This window comes from Pararge aegeria, chromosome 19 (genome assembly GCF_905163445.1).
Source record: "Pararge aegeria chromosome 19, ilParAegt1.1, whole genome shotgun sequence".
Lineage (NCBI taxonomy): Eukaryota > Metazoa > Arthropoda > Insecta > Lepidoptera > Nymphalidae > Pararge > Pararge aegeria.
The window spans coordinates 6,810,939-6,825,698 of NC_053198.1; the positions used below are offsets into that span (position 1 = coordinate 6,810,939).

The 14,760-nt window shown below is 36.8% G+C and overlaps 1 protein-coding gene across 2 annotated transcripts in view; it reads right to left on the reverse strand.

Moving 5' to 3' along the window:
- Nucleotides 1-709: 709 nt before the first annotated feature.
- The window catches only part of LOC120632325 (homeobox protein prospero), a 28,839-nt gene continuing 14,788 nt past the window's right edge, over nt 710-14,760 (reverse strand). Inside the window, exons 3-4 of one of the 2 annotated variants that reach the window (XM_039902168.1) lie at nt 1,842-1,986; nt 710-1,202 (exon numbers count right to left, since the gene is read on the reverse strand). In XM_039902168.1, the coding sequence (XP_039758102.1) occupies nt 1,023-1,202; nt 1,842-1,986 (325 nt within the window). In that variant the 3' untranslated portion in view covers nt 710-1,022. The remainder of the gene's footprint in view (nt 1,203-1,841; nt 1,987-14,760) is intronic. The other variant, XM_039902169.1, reaches the window with a different exon arrangement.

A 14,760-nucleotide genomic window follows, 5' to 3' on the forward strand; every position in this document is an offset into this window, starting at 1 on the left:
ATTTTTTAAAATTAAATATCAAAACGATGCGGTTTGACGGACGCTTCGCACTTTGCACAGTGTTGGTGTAGGTCGCACGCATTTTTCGGAATATAATATTTTATCTAACGAATAAACTTAACCCTATGTCCGGTGCGAGACTTACCCGCTGATGTTCCGGACGAACTGAACAGTGCCGAACGATGCCAAAATGTGTTTAATACAACCAAGGATGTTTACATTAATCGAAACTTAAGATGATTACAACATTTTTTGAATTTGGTGTCTGTTTATCTTTATTCTATTTAAAAACCTGCACGAACTTATAACCGGCTATCAGTATAAAAATAATGTTTAAATTCTTTGTCTGTGGATCGAAAAATAACCCTGCTCTATTGTACTAATGACTATGGTTAACGTTAATTATTCCTAAAATAATTATGACGAGGTAAAGGTTGACAATTTTCAGCGACGCGAGGCGTGCCTCAAAACCAAGCGGTACGGGAAATATTCAACAAATAAAATTTTCTCCAAAGGTAAAGGAAGGGTTAAAAAGGACGGTCAAATAATAAAAAAAACAACAAAACATTTAAAACTTAAGCAGTTAATATATTAATCGTTTTTTTTCCTTAAAGAATAAATCAATAAATGATTTTAAGATATACATAACTATAAAAACCATTTACGATAATACTTAATAATAATATAATAATAATTATATATAGCGAAATATATTATGTGCAGAAATAAAATTCTAGGTGACTTAAATTTTCTCTTACTCGTATAACCTAATGAATTTCCTAGTAGAGCGCGGGCCGTGGTAGCGAGGCGGGGGCCCCGCCGTACACCATGCCGCTCGACGTCCAACGTACAAATTCAATTTTTAATAATTTTAATTAAACTTTTTTTATCAATAATTTTGAATCTGAAGGCCTAAATGCGAGTGTCGTAAAATTTTGGTGTGCGAAACAATCGTCCAATGGATTTTTTTTTAATAAATTTTGTTTGCCGAAACTTTAGTGTGCGTCGAGTCGATGTGGAGCTCACTCCAGCTGCTCGAGGAAGTTCGGTGACTTGAAATACTCAGGCACGGGGTCATCGAGCCGTGAGATCACCTTGTAGATGGACTTCTTCCAGCTCTGCTCATTGTCCTTGCCGCCCTGGATTGCGCGGAAGAACTCCCTTAGCGTCTGCTCAACCACATATCTGAAGTTCGGCGGAACCTAGAAACAAAAAAAAACACACATGTTTAAGGTTTAATTATCACTTAATTGAAAAAATGAGCTGCATAAGGGGTTTTTGTTAAATAAAGTTTCAATTACTTTTGATCGTAACCTAACTAACCTATTATGAATAGTCATAACTCAATAACACAATAAAGTTTTAAATCATGAAAAATTAACTGATGTTTCGGATTGTTTCAGCAAAACCAAAGTAGAGATTAAGCTGATCACTCATAAACATATACAATATGATAAAAATAATAGTTTTAATACTGATCACATAATATTATTAGCCCAATAATAAGTATTTCATATTGCGATGAGCAAAATGCTGTCAATTTTTCTGGCTGGTTTGGCCAATTTAGATCGGGTACTATACTGAAACGTGAGTGCATAATTTAAATGTTAATAATTGACGGAGCAAAGAGTTGGCCCTTATGTTAAGTCACATGAGCCTTCTGGCCACCATTCTGATTGGAGCATAGCAATGCTACTAGGTTGAAGAAATAACCATGTCGGCAGTACTTCCACGGACGAGCTCTGCCTCAAAAAGCTACTAAGTTTCGTAATATGGGATCACTTTGAATGGCTCATTAACCCTTTTATAAGATAGTAGGTATTAACAATGATCGTACTCACTTCAATGTGGTTATTTCTGTTGTAATGTAGGTTGAGCACTCTGTACAGTTCGGAATCGCCTGCCACATGCAGGTCGTCCGGCGTTTTCATCCCCTCACTGATTGCCTGCCGTGCGTACTTCTCCATTTGAATGTAGTAGAACTCTCTGTAACAAAGATAGGATATACAGTTAGTTAACTGTCATGTCACACGAATGCAGTAGGAGATTCGGTTTGATCCCCAGCAGATTATTCGCAAATATTTCGGAATTTTCTCCGGCCTACAAACACGAGCCGTTAAGCAATTAAGGTAAACTTACGTCGAAGGTTGTCTGTGATGGCTTTAGCGATAAGACCGCCTTTGCACGCTCTATTTTCTAGTCTGTTTCTTCTGCATTATATGTGTTTACTTTGTATAAAATGTGTGTGTGCAATAAAGTTTTCAAACTAACAAAGAAACAATTAAGCGTTCCGATACGATGCGGGGTATAGAAACCGGTAAAGGGTTTGGTTTTATAATAACGCAAGGTATACAGACATCATCATCATCACCCCGTCTGCCCAGCTTGGTTATTATGGGCAAACCCCCGTTTGGAGAGGCCTTTATTCAAGCTTTGAACTGCTATAGACTGTTGATGACAGACCCTATCTACATGATCTTTTGTCCAGCAATACTGAGGGCAGGCTGCCTTTATTTTATGAGCTGGTGTTATATATAATTTAGACTTATAGACTTACATTGCTTTAATAAAAATTTATAAGTTTCGTCTTTTTTAAAAGTTAGATAATATTTAAAGAAATTTCTCAAACAATCCTACGTTATAAAAATATTTTGTTTTTAATCTAACTTTATATTTCCCCTTGATTTATAATAAGTAATAAAAACGCGAGGACTTGACATTAACCGATCTCGATGCGGGATAATAACTGGCAATATTTGAAGCTGCGTTTGTATTGAGATGTATAGTCTATCCCGCGTTGTGGGGTACGAGCACCTATGCTGGGTACTCTGCAATGGCAGCGGGTGACGTGTAGGCAAATTCACCTGCCGCGTGACACTTGACGGCACAATGAAAATATAAAAAGCTCTCGAAACCCGTGGAGGGCGGAGAGGATTTGATTAGTCATTTTCGCTCAGTTCGCTTGCCGCGTCGCATCGCTTCGCTATCTTCGCTTCGCTTCGCTTACGAGGGCGGATCGAGAGTCTCGCGAGGCTAATTACTTACGAGTTTGCATTCAGACGGGCTAATTCAGTTTTTCGCGTCTCGTCGAGTGACGCGTTACTTTCGGAAAAATTTGTTACCGGTTTATGAAGGGTTTTAAGTCGGGTTTTTATTTCGACATGCAAATTTCAATTACGTTTTCGGATTGCTCTCTTTTGAATTCACTCTGTGTTTATTATTTTATTTCGCTGTGCAAGCTAAAAGCAAACAAAGCGAAAGAATACTTAAATATGTTTATACAGTAATTTGTAATTATGTTATTTTTTTATAGGACCTAGTTATAATACGTTATAATAAACAACTGAGTTCTTATGATTCATGATCAAGCTGGTGTTTATGAAAGGTGTCATGAAAGTAAACCAAACTGTGACACTAAAAAGGAAACATTCGAGAATCGCGAAAGCTGATTCACTCAATAGTGAGCTATCAATCGACGCGGATCATCTCTAAGCCACTTGCGCGAGCGAGCACTCTCCAACCTCTCGCTCGCACACCGGGGTTTCTATTATTTTTTAATTGGCACTCTACGAGAGATTGCAGCCTTACTAATTGAGTAAGTAAATGAAGTGTCTTAATAATTAGATGTCTTTTTAGCTGGTGAGAGGCGCTGATGTTTAGGTACTCATGGCACTCCGATCTACGCCTAACCATATTTTCCTAATTAGGATAGGAATTGAACGATTACAATGTTGGTTAGGGATGTTTCACACTAATAATTTGGTTCTTCAAAGATCAGGGCGCGTTGGGACCCTTCGTTTCTTGTTTTAAGTTTATGAATAAAAAAACATAGAGTCGTATCGGTATGAGCGGTTCAAAAGTAAACAGTTGGGATTTGTAGACATCAGACAGAGGGTTTGAATAAAAATTTAATGTAACTTTAAGTGGTTTTTATCCCACGAAATATTTAATATGATACTTTTTGTACTATGAAATATTTGTTACGAGGTAAAATGGATGAAGTCGTGACCGGCAATTGGTTTGATATAAAATTATGAATCATTAACGTACAAGTGTGTTCACGTGGTGAAAATATTTAATGTCATCAATATTCATCCATAACCGATAACTGTTTCAACAGATGTGGCTATTAAACAAATCCGAGGGCGATGGACGTTTTAAAGTGTCATTTCTAATTATTATAAGTGCCTTGAAATAAGATAACGGTTAAAAGGTCATTGACCTAATGATATTGTCTGTGACGCGTGGAAAATTCAACATACAGATTTAATTGAAACAAATGAAACGCTACAGGTTTCAGTTAAATTTAAAAAAATAACTCGTTTAGGAAGTGGTGGTATATTATATATTATAGCTTGTCGTGTTAAGTATATATTGCTCGGGTTTTGGCGACCTCCCTGGCCAGTGGTGAGCGGGTCTTATAAGTGGGAGGTCCCGTGCAATTTGGAAATTTATAATTGTTGAACTTTCCTTGCTTTGATGGGAGGCTTGGGCCTTGCTAGTTACCACCCTGCCGACAAAGCCGTGCAACTAAACGATTTAGCGTTCTGGTACGATGCCGTAGAATCCGGTTAGAGGTAAGGGTTAATTATAACTGGTATACCGTTAACAGGTTAGTCGCTTTCATCTTAGACTTACCGTTTACCACTAAGTGAGGCTGCAGTTAGATTAAAGTAAAATAATTAGTCAAACATGTTTTAGTTTTTTAACTTGCTCTGTTTGCGAAGTAATTTGTAGGCCGTTCGCGTATCCGTCTGTATCGACCGATTCCAATAGGCATGCGGGTGGCTTAAGTAGGTGATGCGAAAAAAGAAATTTCCCCAAGAACGGTACTTGGTGTTAAAATGGAAATATCGGCACTATAAACTTGTAGTACATTTAAAAACGTATCTTAATTTTAACAAGGTAATGTTAAGTTCGTTTTACAATAAATTCGCACTTTTCAACCCGAATCTGTTGACATCCATTCGGAATAAAAATGTGAATTAAAAACCGTTGCTGTGGGAATCAGCTGTTGCTATTGTGCACGCATTCGGATAACGAATTTTTGGTGATGAGACCGTTAAAGAAAATCCTACCTTTTTATCTGCGAATAAAGTGTAGTATCGCTTGATAGTATGAGCCGTAACTTACGCGGAATTTTTGACACTACACAAAAAATCCACGAGGATTGTTATTAACACCAAATAATTTTAAATGCTAAATGGTATCAGATAAAGTTTATTTTAGTGTGAGGAAATTTGCTATTGTCCGTAGTTTTCTTAAGATATCGCATCTTGCGCCTACCTGGGGCAACGTCTTGAATGTCATTGTTTACTGAAGGCAGTTGGTCTTTTTTGCAAAAGTTTGTTGGAGCCATGGCTTTTGTAGATTCTAAGGAAGTAACTGGCAGGAAATTAAAATGTATTGTTTATGCTGAGGGCGGTTTGAAGTAAGTCTACATTATTGTTTTATTAATAAGCTGAGGCAGACTTTGACACTACAAGTTTATTAACGGCAATATTGTTTTTTTTTTATTTTCTTTTATTCGCATTTGAAATCAAATGTACCTAAGAGAACTGTCCGCTTTAAAATTAATGCTATCTTTATCATAATGTAGTTAGTGAAAAAGGATAGTTTACCGGTTTAGAGATTGATCGGTAACTTAAATCCAAGGCTAACGCAACGAATTATTTACTTTTTAATTTTGACGTGAAAATTAAAAAATGTACACGTGCTGTTTATGTCTGTGAAGTAGAAGTAGCTTATACCTAATTTACCTTACGTTATACGTCTTACAGAAAGATACAAAGCCGTGTGTTGATAGCACATTGGAATTAATTCCCATCCTTCGCTAAGTTGTGGTACGAGGCGATCAATGACCTAGAACGGGCAGTAGCGCTCCTATCTTCTACCAATAAGATAGATAACCAACTCAGTAGTAAACAGTAAACAGTAGCCAATGTTGAACCATTACAGGCTACTGTTGATACTTTATACAGTAAACACAACACCTTAGGTATTTCGTAGCACAATTAAGTTGATTTGCAACATTTTAAACCCCTTTTGTTTTGCGACTCTTAACCGCAGTGGGGTCCGATCCGAGGCAGAAATCTCAGCTAATGTCTTAACGCACCCCTCAAGAACATTCGATTCCCGTGTGAACCAAACACTTACTGTAGACTTGAGAATGGGGATAGGGGACGAGATGCCTTTCAGTTTATAAGACGCAGTTACTTTACATAAAAAGACGTGTTTTAAATGTATTTACACAATCCTCTTCTCTTCTATCCTATAGCGCTATCCTTTATTGTCTATACCTTTAAAACAGTAGCGTGACAAAGGATGCGTAGCTTACACTTACCTGTATATTTTAATGGATTTGGACCAGTCAAACATTGGTATCTTGGAAATCTTAGGTACACTTAAAATCTTGAGATCCCAAAGATGCATTGTGAAAGCAATTTATCAAAATTCATTCTTCCATGGTTCAAGAATTGAATGAGGTGTTTTTGTTTTCGAAACTCAAAAACACGGATTAAGTTACCTGTGTTTATGATTTCGCAACTTAATAACACGGATTTAGTTTAGAAGGTTCAGCCTTTTTGGAAACATCAATTATCACCCGGGTGAAATTAAAGGTGAACTTTTGTATGTGAATTGGATAATTTCACAAAATGTTATAATAGGTAGCATTGTCAGTTGGATGAAGTCCCTTCTATTACTTTTCGTATTCTATAGCTTCAAGTCATACCTAAGACCTTTCTCCGAGGGGTCAGGGTATTGTTGTTTTTTTTATTCCTTCCTTTATTGTTGACTCATTCGGTGCGAATCTTTTTATTATAAACTCGATTTCTCGTTCATTGTAACTGTTACGAGAATTTTATTTATTATTTTTATTTCATACTAATTTAAGGCTATGGTATCTCGGAGTACTTTAGCACGTTACTGAGTAAAAAAAGCGAAACCCAAATTTAAAAAAAAACTCATTAACTATACGAAAGTAATTCTCCAGTAAACATTTTCCGGGGGTGACTAAGTCTAGTCCTTAATGTCCGTTTTCACAAAACCTAGGCATCGCCTAAATCGAATGCCTACTGATTAATGAGATGTCTATAGAAAAAAAAACGATTTTAGGCGAAAGAGATTAGGCGTTACTTATTTAGGCATTGCCTTGTTCGTTGTTGGTGAAAACGGGCATTAGTCTTTTGACTGTAATAGTGACGTGTCACTAGGTAAGTTAGTGTCCATCTTTTTAATACTACAAGTAAGACCTCGTCGGTGGCATATGATGATGTAATCTAAGATGGTAGCCGGCTAACCGGTAGCCGGTTAAAGGTATGGTAATTATATTAATGGATCACATACCCCTTATCTATTTCTACGCAGCATCGTACCGGAACGGCGAACGCTAAATCACTTGGCAGGGGTGGGGTGGTAACTAGCCAAGACCAAGATAACAGACTACAGAGAATTCAGAAATTATTAATTATAAAACTTATAATGTTATTAAATAACGTTTCTTGATCATCATCCGCGATCTATTAAGGTCCCATAGGGCTCGCGTCTTATAGGAGGGACGGTTTTAGAGCATAGGCCCACCAAGCTGCTCCAATGCGGCTTTGTAGGCGCAACGTTTAAAATACCGTTATTCTTAGATTTGTGTCGAATATGGGTCAAAGTGATGTATTGGCGGCTCGCAGTTATTTTATGTTATACGATGCGGGCTTGTATCACTTACTGGTTTGTATCTTGGTGTAAGAACCGTTTTTACTTGGAATAATAACGACAGTTAAGATGGTTTTTGATGTCGCTACATGAGGTATTTTTAAGTTTATATTTCTTTTTGTGTAAAATTTAACGTTTTTTTTTAAATTTGTTTCGAATGCAAATTAATTAACAAAAAGGTTTCGATCTTTTTCGGATTTCATTAATAGTCTGTAAAATTTCACTGTTGGGCTGCTAACCTCTCCCAGCAGGAAGGTTTGCAGGTTATCATCACGCGGGGTGGACGTGGTTGTGTTCGCACATAAGACGCTGCTACCAGCTCTTCGTTCTTATCTTAATATTACAGCATTTACTTGCCCACGAAAGTTTCTATAAAAAACAACCCATTACCCGCCCACTACTAGCCACGGGTCTCGTATTAGAATGAGAAGAAGAAAGAGAAGAAGTTTAGGCCGTAGTGTGCCAAGTGCGGATTGGTAGACTTAACACGACGTTGAGAACTTTATGGAGAAGTCTAAGACATGCAGGTTTCCTCATGATGTTTTCATTCACTGTCAAAGCAATTTTTACAAAGCCGTATTAAGGCTTTCTGTTTAGCAACTTCTAACTTCATACGACTTAATTTGTTTGTCAAATACTTTCTCAAGTACTTTCTCAACATCATTTGACCGTTTACAAGAATGTTTTATCTTGAGAGAGATGAGAGCGGAGCGGCATGTTTCCAAGCAGTCCTGTCGTATGAAATTTATCAATCGTATAGTAACCACCAATTATTAAATATGTTTTAACACATTGTTTAAACTTATCCATGTGAAAAAAGTATCCTCATGCAGCGAAGGCTAGGGGGTGCGTAATTTAGTTCGCAACTGAAAAATAGTTCCCAGACATTTCCCAGTGACTTCACCAAACACTCATTTCGATCGTTGCCAAATACAATGGTTATTAAAACCTGATGCCGGCTCAAATGATATGGGGAGGTATTACGTTATACCCATACCTGTATAAGTACTACATAGGTAGCTTTGCGTTTGTGAGAGTGGACGCCGTCCAGCTTTAGTAGAGTACGGCGGAATGAGCGGTGCAGAGTAAAAAAGCGATAGAGGGAGGAAATAATTTTCTTTTTGTCTTTTTTTTTTTAAAACAAGCGACATTTTTTTCTATTTGACACCCGCTTTTTTGTAGGGCTCGGCAACTTTAACGTGTACGTACGCTTAGACTAGCGGCTAGTGACGTGTATAATGGTTTTGAAATTAATAACATATCAACATCATAATTGATATTTAATAGATGTATTGGGGTTACACACTTTCTTATTGTTTTTGTTTATTTTTTTTTATTTTTTAAGAAGATTGTTAGTAGTTTTAATCTTACTATATCAGGTTATGAATACGGTATTATAAGGGGCACTTACAATAACTCACATATTAGATTACTTAAAGAGTTGTATAGGTTATGCAGCCTACAAATATAATAGGCCACTTTATAATAACTTATAAAGTTTTCATAAAATTATTTATTTGCTGTGAATGCATACATGCACACAGCAATTTCTTGCGTGAACTGAATTGTTAAGTAGGAAATGATATTTTTTCCTTGGATATATCTAGGTACTTGATAATGTCTATCTACTTTCTAAAATGATATTAAACAGGCGTACGCTGGATGAAACTCTTGCCGGTCGGTAAGTAGAGTATCGAAGTATAGCGCGCTTTAATAAGATTGTACTAATGTTCCATTGTTTGTAAACGATGTGAGAGATGTAAGATATAAAATTTCAGTATTAAAAATTGATTTAAGTAGTAGGCTTAGTACGAAACTCGCTATGTTCCATGTAATATCGCGTTGGAAAAGTTGATCCCGTATATAAAGAGTGTAAAGTTGCGAGAAAAGCGCCGCGTCTGTTTATTTGTTCTCTGTGGAAAAGTCGCACGGCGTTGCGCACACATGCACACGGCGCACACATAGGCGCAAGTAAAAGCGAGTAAACTAATACCGGGCCGGATTAATGCTTCAGTTAGTGAAAAAACTTTTTTTCAGACTGCGCCGTCCGACACAGGGCCGCACTCAGACAACGTTCAAAGGAAAATTATTAAGTCATGCGATATTACGTAATATGAAACATAATATTAAAGAGTTTACTCGTCGGAACAAAGCTGGATGTGTTAGTTGGAAGTTTCACTATCGCGGTGAAAATGTGACGTTCCACGGTTACCTCTCACTGTGTTTCTTTTTAATGGCGTTTTTTAATTTGCTAAAGTAAGTAGTAGTTCTAGGTAATTACTTCATGTACTAATAGGCTAAGATTTAATAGATAAACAGAGACATTCAAGTATACGGTGATTCGATAGTTCAAAAATCAATATGAAGATTAAACTGTGCAGATGTGAACGCACTATAGACTTATTTGGACTTATTTTATTTAATAAACAAGATGAGAACGCATAATTGGTGCTAAATTACAAAAGAGCACCAGGCACATAACCTTGTATTGCCGACTTGGCCTTAGTATTTAACTGAATACTACAAGCGAATCTTTGTCTGTAGTAGGTATTTTAAAGGTCAAGGTTGTGCCGTATAACATCTTGACAACGTAGTTTATTTGTGGCCAGTCGATATAATGTTGTATATTTGTGGTAGTTTATGAATATTTTATGAAATCTATGTGTTTGTTGAATTAGTGAAAAATATTTGTTCACAGAACAATATCTAGATGGATATCGGGATGGAACTCACCTAAATATTTAATTAACACTCAGAATATACTTTTTTTGTTCTTGTATAAAAAAGGCAGATCTTTGACAATTTCAACAGTAAGTTATCGTTAAAAACGAATGTCGTAAGTCGACTATATGCGGGCTGTAGACGATTATCTATGCCTCTATACAACGGCAACTTTCTCGCGAATAACTCCCTTATCTTGTAACGGAAAATCTAAAATTAGCACACGCTAGTTTAGCAACTGAGTAAGTAAATGCTTAAACATTATTTCCGATGAGGTGGATAAATAATAACTAGTAATAGTTAATTAAATCCGCTCTCTTAAAAATAATAACGTGACTATTTTTAAATTTAGATACAAAGCAATAATTGGATAAATGGAAAAACATTATAGCTGTAGGTCACAATTACCATAGTATGCATGTTCTAAGTTCTCCGTAGAATTAAGACATCCGAACGATGACGTCATAAAAACAGTGTTAAGAGCCAGTCAAGGTATCTTCAAGTAAAAGAGTGCCTGAATTAAACCCTCAGATCCCGCTGATCCTAGTAAGTAAAGCAGAAAATCCTCAAGTTAATATCGGCCAGTTACATTTGCCTATCGCATTACTTTTTTTTAAGTTATCCGATTTGCATTACTTTTTTTATAATAAGATTTTTTTTATTTTCATGTTGGTAAAACATTGGTGATTCGAGAAACATTTTAGCAGGTGGAGAATGGAACTCCCAACAGCTTCAGTTAACTGTAAACCGTCCTCTCTTTTCTAGAATGTTCATCCGGTTTTTTAAATGTCTAAAATTATGAATTTCGCCATGCAAATTTGTCAGGTGATCACAGGTTTTATGTTTTATTAAATCCTACTTTTTATTTAACGATCATAGAGTTAAATTCCGTCATCGACCAGTGAATGCGGTCCTGGCTAATGACTCCCTCGCTGACCTGCCTCTGTCTTGTACCCCACGCTTCAAAAGTTCAGCTCATTTGAGTGCTTGCGGAGATTTTATTACCCCAACTATACTCGGTATTAAAATTTCGAAAAAAAAGGGTTGTACAGACGCGAGCCGTTTAAGGGCCGCATAAAGCTGACCGTTCGCGGTTACTTGATTTCAGGATTAGTTCGCTAATTACTGTTTTGAGACAGTTTCAAAAAGCGAGCCTCTTCTTTATTTTTAGCCGGACTGCTTTGAGTACGACTCCGTGTCTACTAGACGGGTAATTAATGTTATACGAGACGTGAAATACAGTGTTTTATTTCAATTACATGTGGAACTACTCACACTCTGTATATGAAACCTGTGCAATAGCACTATAACTATAACATATAATATTGTACAGCTATAACAGTGTTTAGAGGGTACTACCTCACAGCGGGCGCTGTTGGCTTGAAATAATCGTAGGTTTTCCGAGCCTTGCAACTTAGAGGTAGTCTAAGGTCTTTAAATCCCTTGTTGTAGGAGAGGCCAAGTAGTTAGAAATTTGTTAGGTTGATTTTGATTTCATCATTGGCTTATTAACGTCTGTCAGACGAGACGAGGAGGGTTTTAGAGCATAGACCCACCTCGCTATTCCAATGCGGGTAGTGGGCTTTAACAATTACAGTAAACCGAATACAGCATAAAGGACCTCCAAAGCACGTGGTTGGATACCGCCAGTCTAAAGAGGGTGGTGATAAGATTTTATACACAAAAACTCAATACAAATTTTTGTCCTGACCCGGAAATCGAATCGTAACTCATGATTCGTAGTTAGACGTGCTCGCCACTGGACCAAAGAGGCAGAGATAACTATGCGCCAAGGGAACATTTGTTTTAAGTTTTATAGGCTGTAATTTACACATAAACGCACTAGAAATGTGTAAACTTACTGTTTTACATTAAATGATATCCCAAAAGCAAACGCAACGCAAGCGAATTGAAATAACATTTCATATGAAATATTTTATCAACAAATACAAACAAGTAAACACGATACGTATAATATAATAAGCAAACTAATAATTGTAAAACGTTATTGAAGAGGCGTCATCTAAAAATGGCTGTTGATAAAAATTTAGTAGAGAAAAAAAATCGCGATACAAATCTGAACCAGATGCATCGTCATGTAGATTTGTTTTATCGGGACAAAAAGTAATGCGAGTTTTAATATAGTCCAAGAGGCGGTTGCATTATTTATACTACCAAGCAGTAGTAGCTCTAGCGATTAGTTTATCGCTAGAGCACGCTTTTGCAGACAACTGTATACATACTTTTCGTGTATCTATTATAATATATGTCGTGTAAGTTATTCCCAGTCCAATATAGATGAATGAGCTATCTACATTTAATCTAATCTTATGTTTACTTAGCAAGAATTCCATATCCTAGTCAAATAAGTATCACCGCGAGAAGTTTTCTCAAAATGTCTTATTTTACAAAGTTCCAAAACACTATTTATTTTAAATTTTTATTTATTAGGATATACTTCCTTCGCCGTGAGTAGTAAGAATAACGATTGCGGATCAAAGGTTCTGTTTCGGGTTTGTTTAAAAATTGTTGGTTAGAGTTAGTCTATCAATAAATACTTTTATCCACTAAAAATTAGGTATTAACTGCAATTTTATTTCGTGATATGTGGTGATGCTTTCTAAGATGGTAGCAGGTTAACTTGTTAGGTCTGTGGCATTTTATACGATCACTCCAGTACTAAGCTGGAATTAGGAAATTGGCATTGTCCAAGCGTCAAAGACAAGTTTGAGCAGACGCGCCAAAGCCTTTAAGCCAAATTAGAGCAGCAGGAGGTACAAAGCTCTCAATTTTCATCATTTTTTAGAAATGAGGGCTTCGGTAAGCTGTGGGATATAAATATGAATGGGCCTGATGGTGATGTTAATTATAATGATAGATTTGTACGACCGACGCTGTGGTCTTATAAGTGGAAGCCTCGGGTTCGATCCCTGGCAGGTGCTTATGGGAGTTTGGAATTTATGATATCCGAATTTACTCCGGTCTGGTATTCGGCGTAGGTCGTGACTAGTATTCACCCTACAGGCAAATACGTGCTGCTAAGCGATTTAGCGTTCCGGTGCGATGTCACGTAGAAACCGATTAGGTCACCATACCCCAGACAGCTTAGACTGCATCATTACTAACTACCACTAGGTGAGATTGCAGTTAAAGGATAGAGGGATAAAAAAAATCAGCACACTTATGGATGATAAATCTGACACCGTCTCCCGACCTTTTTGTTTTATCGTAACAAATAGTAATGCGAGATGTTTTAATATGAAGGGTGTTGATCACGTGTCTAACAATAATTACTTTAGTGTTGGCAGGCGTCATTACGTCAAACCGACTGCTTGCCGTCGCATTTTCAGTTCTACTCAAGTTATTTCCCCGGGGTTTTTGTCATTGCTATTTATTACTAAGATTTCCACGGCACGAATTTTCACTTGAACTTGTAATGCGTATTTTCATATGTGTATAATGGGGATCCTTTTAATTCTACTAATATTAAGGGGTTTACAATGTTGTAACGAAAATAAGTGAGCAATTTACTATTGGTGCACATTCTAATTCTGTTTCAAATTCATACTTCCACGTTCGACATCAGGCAAACAAAAGTACCTACTTATTCTGTCAAGAAACAGAAAACCATTTGTCTAAAAAGTGAGTTATTTTTTAATAAATTAACCTACGTACAAAAAAGGAGGAGGTTCTTAATTCGGTTGTATTTGATTACTTGAGCGATAGTGTGTATGGCCCAAACACGCGTTTATAATAACCTCGTTCGTTTGTGCTGGCTAACCTTCGAAACGGTTGAATCTAGTTTGATCTTAGCGCTGGAAACAAGAACTTTGCGGGGACTAAGTCGCGCTTTACTTCAAATAGGTATGCATTGAAGTCGATTAAAATACCTATACCTATTTAACTATGAACTTGTTATGATTTACTCTTAAAGGGAAATTTCTATAGGAATACCTAGTGCATTTGTCAACAATGAATGCATCTTTACTTATCCAATTAAAGCCAAAGACGCAAAAGCAAACCAATTAAAATAATAAAATATTTAATTGTAACTAAACAATAACTGTAAAGTCGTCTTGCGCACGGCCAACGAAGCTTGACCTGCTGATACTTGTCAGAACAAATGAAGTGTAATAAGATTGTTGAAGTGTTAGAGATCTGGCCCGATTGGTCGCGCCGTTTCCATTCCCAAGGGAGATAAGGCTGCGCCAGCGCTACTGGTTTCCGCTCTACCCGATAGTGGTCAGCAAGACAGAAGGATACGACAAGGACAAAGCATGATAACAGCGTAAAAAATACCATTGTTTGAAACAAGAAAATAATACGATGATA